The following is a 26,219-nucleotide window of genomic DNA, read 5'->3' as shown; positions in this document are numbered from 1 at the left end:
GCAGCTGATAAGTATGGGAAGACTTGATATTTTTAAATAAAATTAAATTACAAGTCTATATAATTTTCTGTCACCAGTTGATTTGAAAGAAAAAGATTTTCGATGGATAAACCCTCTAAAAAACAGCAGCAGCAAGGTGAGCAAGTTATATTGAACACTGAACCATGATGTGGAGACTACACTGCAGCACTGTGGATACACAACAGTATGAACAAAAGGGACAGTTGTCCACAGCCTTATAGTCAAATGAGAGGGAAGCCTCGATTTACTTATCAGGAACAGTTTGGATTCTCTGGAGCAGGCAGACAGGCTCAGCGAGCAGGTATACAGACCAGGCTTTCTCACACTGTCTCCTTCTCCCACACATAGCACAAGCTAAGCCTTGCCCTAACTAACTTTTCTTTCTGTCCTGTTGCTAGAGACAGATATCCCCTGGCAATAGGCAGTGGCCAGCAGGTTACAGAGGGAAAAATAAACAAAACAGTTGAAAAGTTACAACCTCTCCCAGTTTCCCGGGACTGGATCAATCTTTTCCAGGCACCTGAAGTGGAGCCAGCGTATAAGTGGACTGCCAAGCAAACAAAGTGCTTTGCTTCGTTTGTAATGTAAATAAGCTCATCTCCAATTCTGAGGTAAAATAAAAAGCGAGCATAGTCAATCATACGTCATGATACATCATTGCTGGAAGCAAGTTCGAGAACGCGGTGAATACATGACAATGTAAAGTTACATAAGTGTAACAAAACAAAACTGAAACGTGGCCATCACAGAAAAAGGTAAATATGTTCCTAACAGGACACAGGCTCTAGTGATGTATCACTGTGTCCAGCTATGCTGAGGGGTCACATCTATGTCTAGAAGGTTGCAAGAAACTTGAGACGGCCTCTGTCACAAACAAGCTGCTGCTTCTCAGTCCTACTAATAGTCTCAGCCCTCAGTGCTGGAGAATCTAGGTGCAGCGGGATCCCAGGCTAGGCTGGAGCAGGGAATCTGTATCATAGACAGCAGTGAGTACCGCACAAGAGAGCTCTTCATCCATATGGTGCAACTGTAAACCCTGCAAGACTGTAACATAAAGCTACATGTATAAAGCTCTGCAGTCAGTGCACAACTACAAGTCTCAGCATGTCCTGCCCACCAAACTTTAAGATCACTAGTATGGAGTGTAAAAATCCTCTAATATAATACTAACTGGTCCCTCAAGGTGAAAACATTGTAACTTGACATGTAATCAGTAAGTGAGCTACCATTGATGTTTTGGTGATACTTGTCCTAACCAAAATCTTGTCATTTTTAATGTAACCACTAGGCCTAAAACTACACGGAGACGTTCTGTTCTGTCTGTGACAAAGACATTTCTCAGAATACAGAATATTTATAGTAAAATGTTACACCAGTAAATAGAAGGAACAACAGCAGCCTCCCCCCTCTCCCTGTAGTATGGGCTCTTCAAAGGTCCCAAATCATGCTTAGAAACCTGTTGAAAGAATAGGGCCTGGAGATGTTCATTGAGTTGCTGTCCATAGGGCTTGCTGTAATGCGTATCACTAAATGCTTTTAAAAATAATTAGCTGCCCCCCCCAATAATAATGATGAAATCAGAACATATAGATAGATTGGAACCAAATAAATAATCATCTTTCAGATTTTTCACGACTGGTCGCTGCCACTTGAGAAACACCATCATGGACCTTGTGTACGACTCAGCACGATCCACACAGAAGCATCTAGTATATACACTGTACTAGAATACTAAAGCTGTTCTCATGTGGTGTCCCAAGTAGCAGCTCAGCCTTGCACAGGTAAGGAGTAGCACAGCAGAGGGTTTAGATATCATGCAGATTGCTTTATGTGATGTCAATAGCAAAAGGCATCACATGAGCTAGAATCTAAGATCAGTCACTGGATATGGGTGGGGATTCAACCCAGAATCCCCACCCATGTCTAGTGATGGGTCCAAGATGGCTTCTTGACACTACCAGAACCCATTTAGAAAGAAAATGTAAACCTTTATGAAGAGCCATACTGGAAACACTTATATAGTATGTACATAGAACATTGCAAAAGGGTTAAATCTTAAAGGGGTCATCCCACCATTAACACTTCTCACCAATCCACAATAACTGGATGGTCATATTGGGGAGGGGGTGCAACTGCTGGATAAAGAGTTTATCCAGCACTACAAAAACATGGCCACTGTCTTCACAGACAGCACCACTCTTGTCTCAAGTTCAGGTGTGGTTTGCAATAAAGCTTTATTCTCTTTAATGGAATGGAGTTACAAAACCTGCACTCAAACTGGAGACAAGAGTGGTGCTGTCTCTGGAAGAAAGTGGCTATGTTTTTGTAGCGCTGAATAAACCCTTTAAGAATCGGGGTTCCAAAGCTCATGTTGTAATCAAGGTCACTTGTGTGCCATGTCGCCATATTCACGGACAACCCCTTTAAGTAATGTCTAAAGCGACTGTTTATGTGCAAGATGATTAAGTAGATTTTACTTTGCTTAGATATTTTTCCATGAAGAGACAGGAGAATACTGTCCTGTCCTTGTCAGCTCGGAACAGGACTAATTGGAATAATTATAACATAAATCAACTAATAAACAACTACAACTAGCAACCTGGAGTTACAGTCCTGTTTTCAGAGCTAAAGGTCAATGGTAAGTGGAAACTCCTTCCCCCACTAGGCTGGAGTCACACTGTCCAGATTTACCCAGACGCAGTTCTTCTCACTATGCTCTTGTAATCATCAGTGGAAAACAATAATGTCAAAGATATAAGTTGAAAAAAAAAAAAAAAAAAAAAAAAAAGGTGTATCAGGTGTGAGGACCCTCGCTGCATCCCTGTCCCACCTTGTACCAACAAGTAACAGACACAGGACTCATGGATTCAGTGACTTTATTTACACATGTAACAAATTATTTACTGCATGGATGAGCAGGAAGGGAATTACTGGATGTCGTCATCATCAAAGAGGTCTCCGAAATCTGCACAAAAACATGAACGCACAACACATCAGTACTAATGTATACTAAGAGGAGCCCGGAGAACTAGAAAACCCAGCTCTCCCTGACAGATACAAATAACATATAGCAATGCCAGTAACCCAATGCCATGCCGCCGTATATACTACTCTATCCAGCATTTCTTATCCTGCACTTATCCCATAATTTATACTGTATATTCCCAGCTCAGTCATTTTCCATTAACACCATTTCTCTGGATTGGTATTTTCACTTTCTATTCATTATAATATTATACATATCAGGATATAATTACGATATACTATTACTCACATTTCATGTGTGCCAATGCCAAGTGGTATCACCAGACATTAAGTAAACAGCCTGAAGCTGCGCTGGCACACCCATGGCTACTGGTTTTGCTACTTGCTTTTTGCGGTGATTTAGTTGCCACCAATGATGTCAGCAAGGTTCACAGGAGTCACAGCCACCAGGTCACTGATAGCTCCCTGCTCCAAAATACAGCACCAGCCTTATGTTCCCTCTTATAGAGCAGCTATATGTGCCCCCTGAATACAACTATAAGCGTGCAGTCAAGCTTCCCTTATACGCAGTGCTGCCCTATCACCCCAATCTACTTGCCCTCTGGTTCTGATCTCTATGCCTCTTCGATACACGGAGGAAAGGCTTCAATGTGCTATCTGCTGTCAAAGTATATAAATTATCCCCTAAAAGTGAGAAGCCATCATAACCCGCACAAGGGTAGACCTTAACACCCCAGCTGAGCTGTTCTAACTGGATTAGGGCATATTGGCACAGACAGGAGTTATACCAGCTGTAATGTACATCCACCATTACCACCAGTCCCAGATGTTAAACTCCTTGCATGCTGCAGTCTATTTGGGGGCTGTTTTACAAAGAGTTAAAGTGAATCTGTACTCACCTGTAACCCCTCCACTCCAAAACCACTGTTACTGTTCATTAGCTCTCAAAGCCATTTTCGTGTGCAGTGTTCATACCTCTACGGGTGCCTTCTTTTACCTGAAAAACACTGTTTTATTCAAGAGAAGTGGTGTCAAAGGGGTGGGGCCTAGAGCATCCATGCCCTAAGTCTGTGGAGCTTCTCAGGTCTTCCTCCCTGCTCTTCATCTGGTTTGCAACGCAACTGGGCACAATTTTCCCCTTCTGCGCCGACCCAATTCAGCACATGTGCCATTGGGAGCTGGAGCTGCGCAGGCACTCTGATGCAGCCTGACTCTATGCTCTATGTGGGTGCAGAAGAGGAGGCATCGCTACACAGAAGGAGGGCAGGGAGGAAGACCTGAGAGGCTCCACAGGCATAGGCAATCTAGGCCCTGCTTCTTTGACACCACTCCTCTTGAATAAAACAGTGTTTTCAGCTAAGAGAGATCTGAACCTCTCACCAGGAAAGGACTTTATGAAAGTTAATGAATGGTACCAGTGGTTTAGGTGGGGAGACCAGATTCACTTTAGATGAAGCAGCATAATGCATACCTGATTGTTGCTCCATGCAAACAGTGGGAAAAGCTATATTATCTAAAGGACAAAGACCTTTAAGGGTGCGTTCACACGTACAGGATCTGCAGCAGATTTAATGTCCCAGAGTTACTTTGCATTGAATCTGCAACTTCAAATCTGCTGCCGATCCTGTACGTGTGAACGCACCCTAAAAGAACCTCACGATAGAGAACTTACCATTGAAGTAGTCTAGATGTACGGCTTTCTCATTGGCAGCAAGGTCCATTAAAAGCCCCGTGCTTCCACCAGCCTGTAGTCATAGAAATGGTCAGAGAAGGTATGAGTTAACATTGTTAATACAATTACATGGCATTCATCTTATACAGTTGTGCTCAATAGTTTACATACCCGGCAGAATTTTTTGCTTTCTTGTCCTTTTTTCTGAGAATATGAATGATAACACAAAAACTTTTTTCCCACTCATGGTTACTGGTTGGGAGAAGCCATTTATAGTCACTGCTGTGTTTTCTCTTTTTCAATGATAATGTCAACCAAAAACATCCAAACGACCCTGATGAAAAGTTTACATACCCCAGGTCTTAGTACTATGTATGGCCCCCTCTTAAGGCCCTATTACACGGAACGATTACCGTGCGGAAAATCGTTATATCGTACAAATTTAGGTGACAAAAATCTGACCCTAAAATCATTGTTAATCGTTCGCTGTAATTCTGAATTCATTAACTAATCGTTCAACCTTAGGGTCCATCTACACAGAGAGATTATCTGCCAAAGATTTAAAGCCAAAGCCAGGAATGGATTTGAAAAGAAAAAAATCTCAGTCTTTCCTTTATGACCTGATCCCTGTTTATAGTCTGTTTCTTGCTTTGGCTTCATATCTTTGGCAGATAATCTGTCAGATAATCTTTCCGTGTAAATGGACCCTTATTCCAAATCGTTCCTTCTTTTGCTGGGATCAGATGGAGAAAACTATCATAGTACCAATCATTGTAACAATCGTACCTAACGACCATCGTTCAGTGTAATGCTATGTTTACACGGAACGATTATCGGGCGAATTTTCGCAATAACGACGGAATTCGAACGATAATCGTACGTGTAAACGCGGCGGTTGAGCGGGGGGGGGGCGGGCCGGGCTGCGGGCGCACGATCGCAAAACGATTTTTCCGTACGATATATCGTACCGTCTAAACGCTGATCGTTATTAAAAAAAAAAATCGTTACTTCAAAATCGTTAATCGTACGATCGGGCCAATAATCACCTCGTGTAAACTTAGCATAAGGGTACATTTACACAGAAAGATTATCTGACAGATTATCTGCCAAAGATTTGAAGCCAAAGCCAGAAACAGACTATAAACAGAGATCAGGTCATAAAGGAAAGCCTGAGATTTCTCCTCTTTTCGAATCCATTCCTTGCTTTGGCTTCAAATCTTTGGCAGATAATCTGTCAGATCATCTTTCTGTGTAAATGGACCCTAATATAGTGAACAATTTCAGGTTAAAGGGGTTGTCCGGCGATAAAAAATTATTCACAGAATAACACACATTACAAAGTTATACAACTTTGTAATGTATGTTATGTCTGTGAATGGCCCCCTTCCCCGTGTCCCACCACCCCCCACCCGTGTACCCGGAAGTGTGGTGCGCTATACATTACCTGTCACGTGCCGACCACGGTCTCCGATCGTCAGCAGTGACGTCTTCTTCGGGAGGCCGGCGGATCTTCCCGAGTGCCGCCCGCCCTCTGCAGCGTCATCCGAAGCTCAGCCGCGATTGGCTGAGCATAACTGTGCTCAGCCAATCGCGGCTGAGCACAGTTATGCTCAGCCAATCGCGGCTGAGCTTCGGATGACGCTGCAGAGGGTGGCCGGCACTCGGGAAGATCCGCCGGCCTCCCGAAGAAGACGTCACTGCTGACGATCGGAGACCATGGACGACACGAGATGCGGTGAGTATAATGCACCACACTTCCGGGTCTAGCGTGGGTGGGGGGAAACACGGGGAAGGGGGCCATTCACAGACATAACATACATTACAAAGTTGTATAACTTTGTAATGTGTGTTATTCTGTGAATAATTTTTTATCGCCGGACAACCCCTTTAACCCCTTAACGACATCGGGCGTAAACTTACGCCCTCGCGCCCTGGTACTTGGCGCATCAGGGCGTAAATTTACGCCCGATGTTTCCCCGATCGCTGCGTGTTCACACACAGCGGTCGGGGAAGATGGCCTGCTATAAATCATAGCAGGCCATCTTAGCTTCACAGCACGGGGGGTGGTTAACACCCCCCGTGCTTACGATCGCCGCTATAGGCTGATCAATTCAGATCAGCCAATAGCGGCGATCGGAACCTTTCCGGGTCATCGGTGACCCGATGACCCGGAAAAAAATGGCGGTCGGTGCTGTCCGAGGATGGCACCGACCGCCATTACTGTAAAAAGTAATGGTGATCGCCGTGCCACCGGCCCGATCGCCGTGAACGGCCGGCCGGCCGTTCACGGCGATCGGGCCGGTGGCACGGCGATCAGAGTCCAGCAAAATAATAAATACCTGCCCTGGACCCCTCAGCTAGGTAGCGGAGGGGTCCAGAGCAGGTATTTGTACATTACTCACCTGTCCCGGGCTCCTGATCGGCGTCTTCCGGGTTCGCGGCGTCCTCCGTCATTCCGTTCGGTCTTCGGGTCTTTCCGCCGTTCCCCGTCGTCTTCTTTCGGCTATTTTCGGCTCCAGCCTCGTCAGTTTCCGGATTTTGCGCTCTGCTGCCCCCTAGCGGCTGATATGTGTAATACACTTATCAGCAGCTACAGGGATATTCAGAATATAGAAAAAGGTGTTTTTTTTTTTCCAAATTTTTTTTTCTTCTATTTTCCGCACCCTATCGCCGCTGAGTGTTGATTAGCATCGCACGAAAGTGCGCTGCTAATCAGCAACTCCTCCTTTTTGGCGTAGGGTGTTTTTTTTCTATATTCTACTGCCACAGTCTGCTTATAAGTGCCGGACATAAGTGCGGCATTTATCAGCAACTCCTTTGTTTTTTTTTTTATACTTACTGTAAAAAAACACGTAAAAAACACTACATTACACCACACTACATTGAATAAAGTTTGACACTACACCACTACATACCCCATATACTAGTCCCCGTATAAAGATGCCCCCCAGGGTGTTTTCAGCGTCAGAGGGATACGTTATTATTACCTCCGACACCGAAACAGCCAGTGAGGATGAATGGGTGGATTCTTCTTTCCTCCATTCATCCTCATCATCCAGTGACGTGTCTGGGGGTAGCGTAGCGTACGCTGCCGCCCAGACACGTCTTTTCCGCCAGTACCGTCCCAATAAGAGATCACGGTATGGTGTGAAATTCTACAAACTCTGTGAGCGTACCTCAGGGTACACTTACAGATTTGGGGTACGTGCACACTGCGGAATGGCGAAGGATAACCCTTCGTGCATTCCGCAGCTGGCACCCGCCGGTGGACTGATGGAGGCGCATGTCTCTACCCGTGTCATAGACTCCATTCTATGCACGGGCGGAATCCGTCGTCCATCCAAAGAATGAACACATTGGACGGAGAGCGGAATCCGCCCGTGCATAGAATGGAGTCTATGACACGGATGGAGACGTGCGCCTGCATCAGTCCGCCGGTGGGTGCCAGCTGTGGAATGCACGAAGGGTTATCTGTCGCGATTCCGCAGTGTGCATGTACCCTTAGAGTGTATGTAGGAAGGGACACCCGAATCCAGCCCCCAGATGCCCCCCCCCCCCATCCTCGGAGTTAGTGGGAAGATCGTCCGGGAACTGATCTTCCCACTGCTGGATAAAGGTCACCACCTGTACGGGGATAACATTTATACCAGCACCCCCTCCTCTGGTCCCTCGCTGCCCGAGCTACTGTAGCTTGCGTCACGATCCGAACATATCAGAAGCAGCAATAAAGCCCTAATATTTAGCAGCCATGGAGCGGACCCAGCGCTTCTGGATATGAAGGACCCCGTATCCCACCAGGACAACATTTTCCAGGTGACGTCCCCCACACTGGAGAACAGGAGACCCCAGAAGAAGTGCAGAGTGTGGGGTAACAGGGGGATCAGGTAGGACACCATTTTCCTGTGTGACGCCTGTCCTGATCCCCCCGGCCTCTGCATACTGGATCGCTCCAAGGTGCACCACACGTCACTGGGGTTCTACATTATCTAAATTCTGTCCCTTATTCCTATTTCAGGGGTCACGTTGATCCAGGGATTATTCTGATCGCCATTATGGAGTCGGGAAGGAATTTTTCCCCTGTGATGAGGCTACTGTCGTCTGCCTTATGAGGGTTTTTTTTTGCCTTCCTCTGGATCAACACAGGTTGAATTTGATGGACACCTGTCATTTCCAACCTTATAAACTAATAATTGGCCTAATACCCCCAAAATAAATTAGAATTGTCCCTTTTCCCCAGCTAAATAGGTATGGCCGCCATTCCCATTAGAGGATGCCATGATGCAATTACAAAGCCTCTGTGCGGCCAGGACAGTAGAAACCCCCCACAAGTGACCCCATTCTGGAAACTACACCCCATAAGGAATCTAACAAGTGGGGCAGCGGGGATATGGCCCCCTGGTGACGGCCACATTTGGGACGTGAAAATGAAAAAAATTGTATTTTTTATTTTCTTGGCACATGTTCTACGTAAGTGCCCGTCACCAGTGGGGTCCATATGCTCACTGCACCCCTTGTTAGATTCCTTATGGGGTGTAGTTTCCAGAATGGGGTCACTTGTCGGGGGTTTCTACTGTCCTGGCAGCACAGGAGCTTTGTAATTGCGACATGGCCTCCATCCTCCATTCCAGCCTCTAAATGGCGCTCTGTCCCTTTGGTGACTTGCCCTGTGCCCATATGGCACATTATGCCCACATGTGGGGTATTTTCGTACTCGGGGGAAACTACCCTACACGTTTTGTGTTCATTTTCTTTTTTAACCCCTTGTGGAAATGGAAAAAAATCAAGGCTAGACCAACATTTAGTGTAATTTTTGTAAAATTTTTACTCTAAATCATTAATCTTGTCATGTTTTTTCATTTTCACAAGGGGCTAAAAGATAAAAAAAACATTTAATGTGTAGAGCAATTTCCCCTGAGTACGGAAATACCCCACATGTGGACATAAAGCGCCATGCGGGTGCAGGGTAAGCCTCCGAAGGGAAGAAGCGCCATTTGGTTTTTGAAGGCTGGATTTGGATGGAATGGATTTCGAGGGGCCATGTTGCATTCAAAAGGCCCCTGTGTTGCCAAGACAGTTGAAACCCCCCACAAGTGACCCCATTATGGAAACTGCACCCCTCAAGGAATGTAACAAGGGGTGTAGTGAGCATATGGACCCCACTGGTGACGGACACAAATGTGGAACAATGTGGCGTGAAAATGAAATATTACATTTTTTACACTATAATGTTGGTTTAGCCTTGAATATATCATTTTCACAAGGGGTTAAAAGAGGGGAAAAAAACTAAATGTGTAGCGCAATTTCCCCCGAGTCCGTAAATACCCCACATGTGGACATAAAGCACCATGCGGGTGCAGGGTAAGCCTCCGAAGGGAAGGAGCACCATTTCGTTTTTGAAGGCTGGATTTGGATGGAATGGATTTTGAGGGGCCATGTTGCATTCAAAAGGCCTCTGTGTTGCCAAGACAGTTGAAACCCCCCACAAGTGACCCCATTATGGAAACTACACCCCTCAAGGAATGTAACAAGGGGTGTAGTGAGCATATGGACCCCACTGGTGACGGGCACAAATGTGGAACAATGTGGCGTGAAAATGAAATATTACATTTTTTCCACTATAATGTTGGTTTAGCCTTGAATTTATAATTTTCACAAGGGGTTAAAAGAGAAAAAAACACACAATATGTGTAGAGCAATTTCCCCCGAGTCCATAAATACCCCACATGTGGACATAAAGCGCCATGTGGGCGCAGGGCAAGCCTCCGAAGGGAAGGAGCGCCATTTGGATTTTGGAGGTTGGATTTGGCTAGAATGGATGATGAACGCCATGTCGCATTTACAGAGCCCTCGTGCTGCCAAAACACTGGAAACCCCCCACAAGTGACCCCATTCTGGAAACTGCAGCCCTCAGGGAATCTAACAAGGGGTGCAGTGAGGATATGAACCCCTTGATGACGGGCACATTTGTGCCGTAAAAGTGAAAAAATGAAATTTTTCCCTTTCACGTCACATTGTTCCACATTTGTGCCCGTCACCAGTGGGGTCCATATGCTTACTGCACCCCTTGTTAGATTCCTTGAGGGGTGTAGTTTCCAGAATGGAATCACTTGTGGGGGGTTTCCAGTGTCTTGGCAGCACAAGGGCTCTGTAAATGCGACATGGCCCTTGAAATCCTTTTCAGTGAAATTCAGCTTCCAAAAGCCAATTGGCGCTCCTTACCTTTGGAGGCTCGTCCTGCGCCCCCTTGGCACTCTATCGCCACATGTGGGGTATTTCTGTACTCGGGAGAAACTGCGCTACACATTTTTTGTCTTTTTTTGCCTCTTATCCCTTTAAGAAAATGAAAAATTGAAGGCTAGAACAACGTTTTAGTGTAAAAAATAAATTTTTCTTTTTTCACGCCATATTGTTCGGAAAATCTGTGAAGCACCTGTGGGGTCCAGATGCTCACCGCACCCCTTGTTACATTCCTTGAGGGGTGTAGTTTTCTAAATGGTGTCCCTTTAGGGGTGTTTTTTAGGTTTTGACACCCCAGAGCCTCTGCCAACCTGAAGTGGTACAGTCAAAAATGACCAAATATAACGGAGGCGTTGAAATTCACTAGGCGCTCCCTTATATCTGAGGTTTGTGGTTGCGTCAAGTAGCGCAATAGGGCCACATATGGGGTATTTCTATAAACTGCAGAAACGGGGCAATAATTATTGGGGTGCATTTCTCTGGTAATAGGTTTATAATTATGAAAAATATTGGATTACAATAAAATCTCTGCAGAGAAAATTAAAATTTTCAAATTCCTTACACACTTAGCTTTTATTTCTGTGACTCCCCTAAAGGGTTAAAACACTTTCTGGATGTGCTTTTGCAGAGTTTGGGGGGTGCAGTTTCTGAAATGGGGTGCTTTGTGGGGCTTTCTAACATACAGGCCCCTCAAATACACTTTAAACCTGAACAGGTCCCTAAAAATATCTGATTTTGAAATTTTACTGAAAATTTGGAAATTTGCTGCTAATGTTTTAAGCTTCCTATCGTCTAAAAAAAATGAAAGATAGTTTAATAAATGCCGCCAACATAAAGTAGACATGTTGCTAATGCTATTTAATATATAATTTATGTGGTATAACCACTTTCTGTATACGCAAAAAAGTTTAAAAGTTGGAAAAATGCATTTTTTCACATTTTTTCACATTATTTGGGTTTTTTTCATAAAGATTTGTTATGAGTATCGACTCCAATTTACCAGAAATGTAAAGTACAATATGTCACAATCTCAGAATCAGCCGGATAGGTAAAAGCATCCCGAAGCTATTAATGAATAAAGTGACACTGGTCATATTCATAAAATTTGTCTCTGTCATTAAGGCCATTTCAGGCTCTGTCCTTAAGGGGTTAATGATAAACAATCTCGTTTGTGATCGTTTATTATTGTTAAAAATTGCTTTGTCTAATAGGACAATAATAATAATAACCATAATATATTTCTTTGTATAGCGCCAACAGCCACAACACTTTTTTATACATACAGTACAGAGGTACATAATACAAAGTTAAATAATTAGAATAAATAAAAATCAAATAAAAATACAAAGTGTACAAGAGACCTCCTCATTGGAGCTTACAGACTACAACTGGGGTCGACACCAGACACAAGTGCTTTATTTCTCCATGGTCCAGCCATTGCACATAGTTGAAAAGAACAGGATGAGCCAGTCACACGCCGATGTCTAATTGCGAGTAAAACATATAAAGTGCAGGAACCGTCAGAGATATAAAGTGAGGAGACAACAGAAGGGGAAACAAGTTTAGGGAATGTTATAAGCTAGTCTAAAGAGATGGGTCTTCAGGGCACGCTTAAAACTGTGGGTGTTGGAAATGAGTCGGAGGTCTTTGGGTAGGGCGTTCTAGAGAACTGGTGCAGCACAAGAGAAGTCTTGGAGGCGGGAATGAGAGGTTCTGTTTGACGAAGATGATAGGGTTAGATCATTAGCAGAGCGTAGAGCACGGGTAGGAAGATGGAAGGAGATGTATGGAAGGGCAGAGTTGTGGAGAGCTTTATGGGTGAGGGCGAGCAGTTTGAGGTGACCTAATGGGTAACCAGTGCAGTGACTGGCACAGGGAGAAAACATTAGTATAATGGCTGAAGAGGAAGAGGAGTCTGGCTGCTGTGTTCAGGATAGACTGGAGAGGGGAGAGCTTAGAGAAAGGAAGACTGATTAGTAGGGAGTGGATCAGGGCGACAGTGAGAGTCTGAGCTGTGTCAATGGTGAGAAATGGATGGATTCTGGAGATGTTTTTGAGATGTAGATGACAGGAGCGTGTAAGAGCTTGAATATAGGGAGTGAAGGATAGATCAGAGTCTAGCATAACCCCCAGACATCGAGCTTGATGCACAGGAGTGATGCTAGTACCACAGACTGAGAGGGAGATGTCGGGTTTGGGTTTGTTAGAGGGAGGAAATACGAGAAGTTCAGTTTTAGAAAGGTTGAGGTTGAGAAATAGAGAGGTCATAGTGTTAGAGAGAGCAGATAGACAGTCACTGATATTTTGTAGGAAGGCAGGGGAGATGTCATGGGAAGAAGTATATAGGACTCTAACATCAATGACAGCTTGAAGTCTTTTGTGGTAGTTGTGGATGAGGCTCTTTGTTCTCTCAGATGGTAAAGCTGCCCATTCTTGTTGGAAAGAGCCTCCAGTTCCTGTAAATTCCTGGGTTGTCTTGCAGCCCAGGGCAAGAAAGCAAAAATTCTGCCGGGTATGTAAACTTTTGAGCACAACTGTATTCCTTTATATATTTATACATTAAGAGTAAATGTCACCAGGCACAGCTCTCTGCTTTATGTTCTCTGTATGATGCCCTGGGTGCAACAGGCTGATCGGTCACTAGCTGGGTAGTGACACGGCATTTATTAGTAGGTACAGACAGTATGTAAAAGGATAAGTGATAAAAGACTGATCAATGGATTGTTAGTGATCACGAATGCAAGGTCCTGGGTACTTAGAATTACTGTGGACAAGCAAGCCTGGTGCCCTCCACTGAATATCTAAGGGACTAATGGATTGTCAGTCTGTAAAGATCATAGAGTTGAGAGTGAACACGCCCCTCCATTCAATTCTCTCCTAACTATGGAGAAGGAGGAGGAATGAGGGGGTTCGGTGCCTCATTTTAGTGATTGGTGGGATCCCACCACATCTGTGAATGGTTAATAGGTACCAAATGTAGGACATGTCAGAGGTATCAATAGGGATCCGACCACGGACTACCTTTATGGAACGTGTGAATGTGGCTTAAAGGAGAAGTCCAGGGATTTTTAAAATCCAGCAGCCGGTGGGGGGATGACAAGTAACAACTTACCTCTCCCTGTGGTGAGTGGCAGGACTTGCCTCAGGACCCCCGTCGGGCTCCAAGATCTCAGGGTGTACAAGTCACAACCCAGCTAATGGACTGGCCACTCAGCGACTGGGTCGGGGCGCTGCTCCAATCACTGATTGGCTGAGTGGCCAGTCCATCAGCCTGGACAGGCATTCACATCATCACAACTCGGGAGGGAAAATGACTTCCCTTGGGGTCCTGAGGCCGATCCTGCCGACTGCCACATTTACAAAATCCCTGGACTTCTCCTTTGAGTCTATAAAGCGTATCTCCTGCAAGGAGTCAGAGAGAGCAGTGAGCCAGGTAATGAAGTGCCCAGCCCAGCGCTTCTCCCAGCTACATAGTGATCGGTGAAAGTGTGAACAGCCAGAAACATGTCAAAAAGTTTTTAAGTGACAGTAAAACTTCCCCCCCCCCAGTAGTGATTAGTGTTAGAGCACTGGTCAGCACTGGTCTGGGTATAGAACCGAGGGAGAGCGACTCTGTTTCCACCAGTGTTTCATCAATGACCGTAAAATGTGACTATATGGTGATGATGTGAAGTGTCGTTATTTATTAAGAGAGCAAGGCAGGGAAAACTGTCAGGAACCCGACACATTGCTGGACGACCCCTCTAAGAGATGGCTGGATATGTCCTATAGGTGAAACAGCCGAGCGCTTCACTTCCAGGCCACAGCCCGGACACTCTCACCTCATCCAGATCCACATAGGGCCCGGCCCCCTCCGGGAACATCTCATCCACGGCCGGCTTCATCCTCAGCACACGGCGAAGCCACAGGTAAACGCCAGATAATGACGTACTTCCGTGTTTGGGGAGATCGCTTGCCCCACTTCCGGGTGACTGGTGGGCGCGGTTTAAAAACACGCTGCCGAGATACGTTGTAAATAAAAGCGGGACGTAATGTCAGACCAAGGGTGGGGGAGTGAGCCGTGTAGATAAGACGCAGAGAGGGAGGTGGGGGTGTAGTGTACACTGTACCTGCGATATTCGCATTACACGCCGCTATGGAAACGTTAATGTTTAGCTGAGTTTTCAGAGTGAATCCTCTCCCATTGACATTATGGACAAGTCTAGAGTATTTGTAAGGCTCTGTTCACATACTGCGTTATTCATATGCATATTCTGAACATATCTATATGGCACTATTGGCCTGGAGCATGAAGGACTGTCCATAAATCAGGGCGGTATATGTAGCTGCACCTCTTCATTTTATTATTAGGTAACAGATCTATACTGAGGCATCTCTGATAGAACTGGAGAAGTTGATCATTGTACCCCGGAGAATGCCTACACACTGAGATACATTGGGAGTATTCCCTGGCTCTAAGGGTGCGTGCACACTACGGAATAGCGACGGAAAGCCTGTTGCGCATTCCGCCGCTTGCACCCGCTTGGGGACTGTAGGGGGGGAGCGTCTCCGCCCGTGTCATAGAATCCATTTTCTGCACGGGTGGATTCCGTCATCTGTCCGAGGCATGAACAGGTTCATTAGCGTCTCCGCCCGTGTCATAGACTCCATTTTCTGCACGGGTGGATTCCGTCATCTGTCCGAGGCATGAACAGGTTCATTAGCGTCTCCGCCCGTGTCATAGACTCCATTTTCTGCACGGGTGGATTCCGTCATCTGTCCGAGGAATGAACAGGTTCATAATTTGGACGGAGGGTGGAATCCACCCATGCATATGTTATGCAGTCTATAACACGGGCGGAGATGCGTCCCCCCCCCCTGGCTACATACAGACCGCAAGTGGGTGCGAGCTGCGGAATGCACAGCGGGTTTTCCGTCGCCATTCCGTAGTGTGCACACACCCTTACACCTCCGATGTACTCTGCAGTATGCCTATACACTGGGATACATCAGTAGTATTATTGATAGTGTGCTGCAGATACAGATTGTCCCTGTACACATTTAGGCCACGTTCACACAGTGTATCTTTCATTAAACAACAGCCGTTGTTGCAAGTTTGCAACAATGGCCGTTGTTTTATTACAGCGGCCGATTACTTGACAGCCTATGGAATCTCAGCTGGAGTGTATACACAGTGTATACACTTCGGCTGGGATTCCATGCGATTGCACAGAAAACTGACAGGTCTATTTTGTGCGGCCGCTATACAGAGAACAGCGGCCACAAGAAATGGAATGTGCACACGATGTAAAGTATAACTCCCGGACGTACTTTACATTGTGTGCTATGGCTAATTGGAGTGCGGGCACACCCGAATATGCCCACATTCCAATTAAGATGAAGTGATGTTCATCCAGCCGGTACTGCAGTACAAACAGCGGCCATTCTGTGACACAGAGAGATTTATCTAACAGATTTTTTAAGCCAAAGCCAAGAATGGATTTGAAAAGAAACTAAATCTTGTGGTGCGTTTACACGGAACGATTATAGTTCAAATTTTTGTTCAATTTGATTATAGTTCAAATAACTTGCATTTGATCGATAATCGGCTCGTGTAAACGCAGCGAACGATCAAGCGACGAGCGAGAAATCGTTCATTGTGATCTTTCAACATGTTCTCAAATCATCGTTGGTCGTTCACTAAAAATTTGCAGATCGCTTTGTGTAAACAGTCTTTCACCAATTCACCCTATGTGTGAGATGAGCTTAAGCAATCTTAAAACAATCACAATAACGACTTTTCCAAACAATATATCATTCCGTGTACACACTGATCGTTATAAAAAACACATTGTTACTTCAAAAACGTTAATCGTTCGAATTATCGCTCCGTGTAAACGCAGCATTAGTCTTTCTTTTATGACCTGTTCTCTGTTTATAGTCTGTTCCTGGCTTTGCCTTAAAAAATCTGTCAGATAAGTCTCTCTGTGTAAAGGCAGCCTTAGGGTATGCTCCCACACAGTATTTTTGCTCAGTATTTTGCAACAAAAACCAGGAGTGGATTGCAAACACAGAAAGGCTATGTTCACACACTGCAATTATTTGCCCTTTAATGGCAGCCCCCCACTCAATTTCAACAGTGTGTGAACATAGCCTTTTTTTGTTTTCAATCCACTCCTGGTTTTGGTTGCAAAATACTGAGCAAAAATACTGTGTGGGAACATAGCCTAAGGAAGCTTTTTAATGGATCAGCCTGGTAGATTTCGTCAGCCCTACCCTATTGTACTCATAAAGATAATCTGCCACCAGGGACATCTGGCAGCCGCTTACCCACTTCTTTCCATTGAGAATATATGATCACTTGGCAGAGACAAATGTTCATGTGTATAGAGATCAGCAGAGGTAGCTGATGGCTGAACATTCGCCGATTAGCCATTCCATGTGTGGCTGCCCTTAGGTTGGGTCATAACTATCCTGTTATAATGCATTACTTCCCATAAACATGGTCAGAGATTTGCTGTCAGTCCATAGTTACTAATGAATAATGTTAAACAATATCTTGCTGTATGATACTGTACCCCGGAAATATAAGAGCTTTATGACGAAGATATACTGTATAATACAGTGCCATATATACTGTATACAGTGGCACAGGACAAATTACATCACAGGTTTCCTTGTGCTGCCATTGGGCATGCACTGAGCTGTGTGTACATTAGGCTCTGTTCACACTGCAAATTCACCAAAACCAACCCACATAGGAGGGCGTTAAATAAAATCTGCAGCGACAAACAATAACCCACCCAGAGTGTGCATTATTACAGTGCGTCATCACAGGTATATGCCAGGGGATTGATCTGATCAATGAAAAACAACAAAGGAAGACGTGATAATATAAGAAATGAAGCCCCCTTTTTAAATCCCTCAGTGATCCAGTCCTCTCAGCTGCAGCAGTATGACCACAGGACCACTGCAGCCGATCACTGGCCGAGGGGGTGTACGACATGAAGGTCCCTGAAGTTTATGCAGACTACAGCAACCAATGGCAGAGCTGCCAGGTTTGGCTGCATTTACTGTAAACTCACTCAACACTAGTTACCACTTTTTTAACAAAGCCCTTTAAATGTGTTCTGCTATAAAACATAATTAAACCTACATTTCAAATAGAACATTTTATCTGGTTGCTCAGTCTCAGTCACTGCAATGCTTATACTTTGCACTGTTCTACCAGGACTGGTGTGCATGCTTGTTCTTACATGTGCTAGTTATCACTGATCCTATCCCGGCCTCAGTAAGAGACTCTCCCATTATTCTGGGTCTGTGCAATAAGGTCTATACAGGTTTCTATAATTGGCTAAGGTGTGTTTGTTCCCAACTTGTTTGTTACCAACTCAGGTTACTATATTGACTCCATCTTTTGTTTGCTGTCTGTCCTGTTTATCTACTATACTCCACCTGACTACAATTCCTGCCTGCCGCCTTGGCACTGACTCTTGCTGCTTACAGTACTGTTGCATGCCAGCCATTGCTTATAGAGACTACTCTGGGTAGTGACCTGGAGATTTCCTGTGAGAAAGTCCAAATCTCCTTGTGGAAGTTAAAGTTGGATTCACGCAGTATCGGCTATGTATACACAACGTACATTTTATGAAAACAACGACTGTTTTTTTCATAGTCAAATGTGTTGCATTGAAGTCTATGCAAAGAATGGCCGTTGTTCACACACAATGCATTAAACAAAGACCATAGAAATAATTGATGTAAATTATTTCCAGACGTTGCGCATTGATTTCAATGAAATTTTTAATGCAACAATGGCCGTTGTTTGACACGCGATACAAAAGCTGTTGTTTTTGTTTGCCAAACAACGGCTGTTGTCCGTACCTTGTGTGAACATAGCTAAAAAGAGAAGAAGAAAACTACACATATTAAGGCAGAAAAGCTTATGAAATTCATTTAGCATGGCTAAAGTAAGTCCTTTGACTCTTTTGGTATAAGTAGAGCTGAGTGCGACTTCAGCATGCTAGAGTCGGATCGCTCAGCGTTTGATTACCGGTGGATGAAGTTGGATGCAGCCCTAGGGAGTCTGGGAAAGCATGGATACAGCCTATGGCTGCCATGCAACAGTGTGCACACTCTCCCACAATCCCCCTTGCTTGCAGGCTCAGTGTAGACCAACGGCCAGTACTTATTGGAGGTTGCAGTTGCACTGAGCATGTCTGACTCACCTTAGTGGGTCGTAACCGAGGTAAACTGGTCATCAAAACAATGCAGGCAAATGAAGAATTAGTAAATCAATGGGGGAGATTTATCAAACTGGTGTAAAGTAGAATTGGCTCAGTTGCCCCTAGCAACCAATCAGATTCCACCTTTCATTTTCTAAAGAGTCTGTGAGGAAAGAAAAGTGAAATCTGATTGGTTGCTAGGGGCAACTGAGCCAATTCTACTTTACACCAGTTTGATAAATCTCCCTCTATAAGTTTATTATTAGAAATGCTTGTAGATTTACAATGTATTTAATTTCACACAATGCATCAGTTTAGAGTTAGTTTTCTTAAGGATACAACCCCTTTAAGTGTGGACTTGAGTCTATTTAGCTTTGAGATACTCCATTGCCCCATCTCGGTAAGTTCAGACAGTCTGATGCCTAGGAACATGCTGCTCGTGGGCAAAACTTTGACAGTCTGGTTGTTAGGCAGTGTGTCCCTAGCAACCAGTCTGTCTGCAGTTAGGTTAACTTTAGTGAAGAACCTATGTAACACTTGCAAACACAATGACAGGAAGATGTCATAGCCATCTTTTATTGATTATAAATATGATACTATAGGTAGATGAGTTGTGTTTACAGCAAATATTTCTATATATTCTCGAATCTTCTTTTTCTATCCGCAGGACAGTAATAATGCAGGGATTTCCTCCAGTCTTGGACATTCTTGTCACTGTAGGTACGTAGAAGGAACTGATCTTGTCACTCATCCTTGTTCCTTTCCTTCCTCAGAGGTGTAAAGGGGAGCTTTAGTATATACAGCTAGGCTAAGCAGAACTCTATATTGCTTCTAATGATCATGGTCGCGGCTTGTGTATCCCAGAGTATCTCCAATAGGGTAGTGAGCAAAGAAGGTGCGAGCTAGGTCATTGATATTCTCATAAGCTCCCATTGAGCGGAAATACGCCACATACTGCCAGAAGTCCGAGGCAGAGAAGGGCCAGTAAGGATGAGCAGGAGCCTCTAGATATGGGTCTATAAAGAACATCAGTTAGTATTATGCAAGTACATTTTCCTTATTCTGTAGTATTCTGTGACCATCTCTTATATATCTTGGATTCCATCACAAAGCATGCACTGCCGACACCACTTTACCTTTCCAAATATGTTACCTTATTACCCACAACCTCACACCCATGGCTGACACTAATGACTCGGCTACATTTAAAAACCAACACCAGGATGTTGGTATATAATTTGATCAAACCATATTGCCTCATGAACCACGTGCAGGTCTCCTGGATCACATGAGTCCCTACACTAACCCCGCAAAGCGAGCGCAAGCAGGGAAGGGAGGCCATAGACTGGCCCTGCAACCCCAATGTCACAGGCACAGGTGAGTAGTTAGACCATGTTCACACTTGTGTTGCTTGGTGGCAGCTTTCTCCGCAGGCGGTGCCTGCTGGGTTTGGGGGGGGGGCCTTGGGGTTTGGTCCTGTGACATTGGGGTTGCAGGGCCATTCTATGGCCTCCCTTCCCTGCTTGCGCTCGCTTTGCAGGGTTAACTGACCGACACAGTGTTGATTTAGTTTAGGGACTCATGTGATCCAGGGGACCTGCACGTGGTACATGAGGCAATATGGTTTGATTAAATTATATACCAACATGGTTTTGAAATGTAGCTGAGAGGCATTAGTGTCAGCCATATGTGTGAGATGCAGCAGCTCTTCTTTCTCTCCATGTCGTATTAGTACATACTGTAATATATTCAAATTATCTTTTATGCCAATGACCCTATAGTAGAATCCAGTGAATCCAGTTATAGCAGAGGGGTGGCTTGTCGTTTCTAAGCCCCAATGCAGCATATATAAAGGACACCTCTGCGCTATGTGCCATTTATAGTACTTATGTTGTCTTATGTAGCAGAAGCACTTCCTATAGATACAGTTGAAGTCATAAGTCTACGTACACTTCGGTTTCAGTCATTAAAGTGGTATTTTAGCCCTAGGGTAAAAAGTTAAAATGCTGCTGTATGACCTCTATCCCATAAAAAATGTATAGGCAGAACTGAAAAAGTTTGTGTGAGCAATAATGGGTATAAACCTGAGTTTGGTACACCAGTTCTGTCAGAGGCAATGAACTCACCTAAGAGAAATAAAGGGGTTGTCAAAGTTCGCAAATTGTTTCATGTGTGGTAGGAATAAAAAAGTGATACTCGACTACCCTGTTCCTCTGCAGTTCCAATGCCAGAACCTTCTGGGTCTGGGGTCTTTACTGCTTGTTCCTGTTTCTGATGAAACATCTTAGCGGGACCTATCCTCTTGGCCAAGCACTGACTAAGGTGGGACATCGCTAAGATACCTTGTCTCAGTAGCAGGTACAAGGAGGCCTAGAGTGGGAGCTGTGGGGGACCGTGGAAGGTGAGTATCACTTATTTTCTATTTTCAACCTGTCCTCATCCACATATCAAAGTTTCGTGAACAGCTGAGTTTTAATGAATGTGGCTTAGGTGGAAGTAAACTTATGACTTCAAATGTACGCCCCAAGTTGTGGTATTTGGGAATGTTGTTATAATATTATTATTATTTATATATGTTAATAATTGATAGCTGTATTCCCTTCTTTATGTGTATGTAGCCAAATGAAGTAGGCTACATCTTCTTCAAGAAGGTTATCCTACTGCAAGTGTATAAATATCCCCTTTAGGTATGATCTACCCCAAAAGGGTTATCCCAAGATTAAAGCTTATTCCTCAATCCACCAGATGTGGCATAAGTATTTTATAGGTGGTGGTCGCGAGAATTGGGATCTCTTGTCCCCATAATGAATGGAGAAGCAGTTAACATGCCAGGTTTCAGCTTTATTCAAAAAAGCTCAAGTCTTCCAGTACTTATCAGCTGCTGTATGTCCTGCAGGAAGTGGTGTATTCTTTCCCATCTGTAGAGCAGGAGAGGTTTTCTATGAGGATTTGCTGCTGCTCTCGACAGTTCCTGTCATGGACAGAGGAGGCAGCAGAGAGCACTGTGTAAGACTGGAAAGAATACCTCACTTACTGCAGGACATACAGCAGCTGATAAGTACTGGAAGACTTGAGATTTTTTATTAGAAATCAATTACAAATCTCTTTTACTTTCTGACTTCAGTTAATATTAAAAAAAAAAATTCCCACTGGAGTACCTCTTTAATGCTGCTATATATGAGCATTTCATATCCAGTTTTATCAGAGCTGTTATTACTATGTCCCTTATCCTAAAGGGTTATTCAGAACATTAACAAAGTAAAAACTAAAAATATCTTTACCGTCCTCCTCGTGCACAGGTCTGGCATCTGAAAATAAAGAAGGAAATCGTATGTGAGATGACCGGACAATAGATACTTTCATCCACCACCAAGTGTGAGTAGAATCCTAATGTCAGCAGGCATTGCTAACAGCGCCGGACTGTGTCCTGTACAATAGGGCCCTGTGTCCTGTGACTGCGTGGCACTCACCCACCACATGGGAGCAGACCTGTCAGCGGTCCCTGCCAAATCACATTCCATGACTGGGGCAAAGATTAGGATTCTGTCTGACAACCCAGAGAGGATGGATACATTGGATGTGTTCACAGAAGCACACAGCCCCTGCTGAGCTCCAGTCCCTCTGGCTGTTTTATTTGGGGGATGGTGGAATGTGCTATTTCTATTTCCAGTGTGTAGAGTTTATTTTCACATGCAATATTCTGCACTATAGGGTTATTGGAGCTTACGTTGATGACACCCAGTGTATAGAGTTAAAGGGGGTTATCCCATACCAGTATCATCATGTATTCAAAGGATAGGGGATAGCTGGCTAATTGGTGGGGGTCTGACCGATCAGACCCCCCCACTGATCCTGAGAATGGAGGTCCATCATCCTGTAAACTGTAGGGAGCAGCAGTGCACGTGCACGCCATTCATTCTCTATGGGACTTCTGAACATTGCAGACTGATAAATGTTAAAGCATGCAAGTGGTGGGATGGATCCCTATTAGAGATGAGCGAACCGGGTTCGAGTTCAAATCGATCAGAACCCGAACTTTCGGCATTTGATTAGCGGGGGCTGCTGAAGTTGGATAAAGCTCTAAGGTTGTCTGGAAAACATGGATACAGCCAATGACTATATCCATGTTTTCCACATAGCCTTAGGGCTTTATCCAAGTTCAGCAGCCACCGCTAATCAAATGCCGAAAGTTCGGGCTCGGATGGACTCCAGCATGCTCCAGGTTCACTCATCTCTAATCCCTACTGATCAATGAGCTATTCCCTATCCTGTGGATACAGGATAACTAATGGTCTTGGGATATTTAAGTAAACTATATAAAATATTGGCCAGATTTAATAAAGATGGCAGAATACTATGTGCCTTAATATTAACAATAATAATAATAGGAAGAAGAATGACAGATTAATAAAAAAAGGCACATTCCATAACATATGATCATCATTGATTCTGTAAAAGAAGGGGCTGCGGTGGTGATTTGCATCCAAATAATTAAAGGGGTTATAAAGCGAAAGTCCTTTTCTTTCAAATAAACTGGTATCAAAGTTATATAAATTTGTAATTTACTTCTATTTAAAAAAATCTCAAGTCTTCCAGTACTTATCAGCTGCTGTATGTCCTGCAGGAAATGTTGTTTTCATTTCAGTCTGACACAGTGCTCTCTGCTGACATCTCTGATTGAGACAGAACTTGTTCAGAGCAGGAGAGGTTTTCTATGAGAATTTGCTGCTGCTCTGGACAGTTCCTGTCTCGGACAGAGGTGGCAGCAGAGAGCACTGTGTCAGACTGAAAAGAAAACAACATTTTCTGCAGCACATACAGTACCTGATAGGTATGGGAAGATTTGAGATTTTTAAATAGAAGTAAATTACAAATCTATATTAGTTTTTGACACCAGTTGATTTAAAAGAAAAGGATTTCCTCTGCATAACCCCTTTTAAGTAAATGGAGGCAACTGCAGTTCCCTGTACAACTGGGTGACCAGGAGATCTGCTGTTCAGCGGTAACACTGAAGGGGGCAGCACTGAAGCTGCTTCTTTCTCAAACCTACACAGATTATAATATTTCCCATCCTAGCAATATGCTATCACTGTATGAGAAGGTAAACACCCCCTTTAACAATATGGTTGTACAATTTATCTTTTAAGACTGATTTCCACACCTACACAGACGGCTATATACATATAAATATGTATTCTCTAATAATGTATCTAGCAGTATGATCAAAGAAACTGCATTTAATGAGATGTATTTTTAGAATAAGAAATTAATCTTAATCCAGGCATGTACTTTTTTAGTCTCAGTTTACACAATACTTCAGTAGTTGTATTAGGTCAGACATAATGGATCTATTATGACCATCTACCTACTACAGTTATAGGCTAAGTTCACACGACATATATTCTCAATTACTCATATCCATTGTTGCAAATTGCAACACCGGCCGTGATTAATTGAAAATATACATTGCATTAAAGTCTATGGAGTGTACGCAGTCTGTATACATTCCTTGCCACAGCTGGAACCTACAGCACTAACATATCTGGAAAACAAACTAGATGTATGAATACATAATTCTACTATATATATATATATATATATATATATATATATATATATATATATATATATATCTCATAAGCCAGCTGTGGATCCAAAACCACAAAAGTAGGAATATGTTGTATTGGTCCCTTAGAATAACAGCATGTTTATGTGTATTTGGGTGTTTGCACCTATTTTGATAACTCTCATCCATTGCTCCAGGGATGTATGACTGACACCACAGTAACACATGAAAATATATCTATGCAAACATTGTGTACATAGGTAAAAAACACAACAGTCAATGACATGTATGATAAAAGGCTAAAAGCCGGCATGCAGTCATGATGAAAATGTGAGGGGAAAAAAACGATCCAAATAATAATATACATAGAGGAGGAGTAATGCAGTGTGAAAGGTTGGACTTGCAGGGAGATGGGTATTGATGAGTATATAGATATATACAGGTTTTATACACTAAGCTTTTTGTTTTCTTTTTTTCTAGGCAGACTTTAATAGTTGGTGTTAATAAAAGTGATAATTTTGATTATATCCTTCACATTAAAGAGAACCTAAATAGAGGAGAAAGTGGTTTCCTTAAGAACTTACCGAGAATTGTACCCAGAAGAATACAGGAGAAACATACACCAATAAGAAGCAGCTTCATTGTGGTCTGTAGTGTACGATTCTGATATGATATAAGGTGGATAAGAACAATAAGAAAAACAAATACAGAAAACATCATAATATCACTATACACATAATACTGTATAATATTTTCTATTCTGAGTAGATTAACATTACTCATTAACATGTGTTACAGTATATGGAATTATGTATGATCAATATACATGTATGCAGCAGAGCTAGGTTTGTCGTTGGGCTTGCCTTTGGTTTCCATACAACTACAGGCAATCCCATGGTATTATTAGTTAATTATAATGCAAAGCAGTGCAGCCCAGTATGGTTCTATGTGTAATCCTGTTCTAATATGCTATATGTCTTATTAAAAAGGATCTTACACAGAGTAAAAGTATATAAACAGTATATGAATATATGTAACGCTACCAGTCCCTCCAGTCCAGTATCTCTATGCTTGATAAGTGGTTACCTGTGGTCTGGTGGTGATGGTTTGCTGCAGTCTAGTCTTCCCGCACTGGTTACCTGTTGCTTCTTCCCTTGGAATGAGTTACCTTCTTCCAGCTCCCTCCCACCCTCCCTTGGATAAACAGGGGGATGTTTAAGAAAAACGTAGTTTTTCCTAACTTGGAAATTCATCCAAACACTTATGCGGCAGTCATGGTCCTAGGGGAATAACTGGTATCCCCAGTAAGAGAGCTGAGGTTTCATCCACATATAAATAGAAGGATTGTTGCAGCTTATTTACATTCCTTGTCCATTAATCGAAATATATGAGATGAGATACGGTTATATAACGCGTGGGGGGATGTATCACTGCCTAACAGGACACATTCACTGTTCAGGATTCTGAGAAATCTGGGACAATCCTTGTGGAAATTGTAACAGGTTGATCAAAATAGATCTAGAATAAAAGCTAC

General features: G+C 43.5%; 2 protein-coding genes and 1 long non-coding RNA gene across 3 annotated transcripts; 1 reads left to right on the top strand and 2 right to left on the bottom strand.

Moving 5' to 3' along the window:
* Positions 1–2,880: 2,880 nt before the first annotated feature.
* Positions 2,881–14,904, bottom strand: COPS9 (COP9 signalosome subunit 9). The gene is made up of 3 exons (XM_069973917.1): positions 14,737–14,904; positions 4,679–4,751; positions 2,881–2,986 (listed from the first exon to the last, which is right to left on the bottom strand). The coding sequence occupies exons 1-3, from the start codon at positions 14,797–14,799 to the stop codon at positions 2,949–2,951; spliced, it is 174 nt and encodes a 57-aa protein (XP_069830018.1). The 5' UTR covers positions 14,800–14,904; the 3' UTR covers positions 2,881–2,948.
* Positions 14,502–26,113, top strand: LOC138794980 (uncharacterized). The gene is made up of 4 exons (XR_011363544.1): positions 14,502–14,823; positions 19,787–19,839; positions 22,419–22,494; positions 25,166–26,113. It is a non-coding gene; the product is annotated as an uncharacterized lncRNA (long non-coding RNA).
* OTOS (otospiralin) lies at positions 19,352–25,862 on the bottom strand. Its single transcript, XM_069973916.1, has 4 exons — positions 25,772–25,862; positions 25,270–25,348; positions 22,401–22,427; positions 19,352–20,135 (listed from the first exon to the last, which is right to left on the bottom strand). The coding sequence occupies exons 2-4, from the start codon at positions 25,325–25,327 to the stop codon at positions 19,951–19,953; spliced, it is 270 nt and encodes an 89-aa protein (XP_069830017.1). The 5' UTR covers positions 25,328–25,348; positions 25,772–25,862; the 3' UTR covers positions 19,352–19,950.
* Positions 26,114–26,219: the final 106 nt, after the last annotated feature.

The sequence above is a fragment of the Dendropsophus ebraccatus genome, chromosome 6, assembly GCF_027789765.1.
Source record: "Dendropsophus ebraccatus isolate aDenEbr1 chromosome 6, aDenEbr1.pat, whole genome shotgun sequence".
NCBI lineage: Eukaryota > Metazoa > Chordata > Amphibia > Anura > Hylidae > Dendropsophus > Dendropsophus ebraccatus.
Note: the sequence above shows the minus strand (reverse complement) of the source record. Positions and strands in the feature narration are given on the sequence as shown.

Excerpts from the sequence above, each read along its gene's own strand:
- OTOS (XM_069973916.1), bottom strand. The coding sequence starts at position 25,327 with ATGAAGCTGCTTCTTATTGGTGTATGTTTCTCCTGTATTCTTCTGGGT. Across the intron at positions 22,428-25,269 it reads TCTTCTGGGTACAATTCTCG|ATGCCAGACCTGTGCACGAG; the intron begins GTAAGTTCTTAA and ends CTTTATTTTCAG. Across the intron at positions 20,136-22,400 it reads ACCTGTGCACGAGGAGGACG|ACCCATATCTAGAGGCTCCT; the intron begins GTAAAGATATTT and ends TGTTCTTTATAG.
- COPS9 (XM_069973917.1), bottom strand. The coding sequence starts at position 14,799 with ATGAAGCCGGCCGTGGATGAGATGTTCCCGGAGGGGGCCGGGCCCTAT. Across the intron at positions 4,752-14,736 it reads CCTATGTGGATCTGGATGAG|GCTGGTGGAAGCACGGGGCT; the intron begins GTGAGAGTGTCC and ends CTATGACTACAG. Across the intron at positions 2,987-4,678 it reads ACATCTAGACTACTTCAATG|ATTTCGGAGACCTCTTTGAT; the intron begins GTAAGTTCTCTA and ends GTTTTTGTGCAG.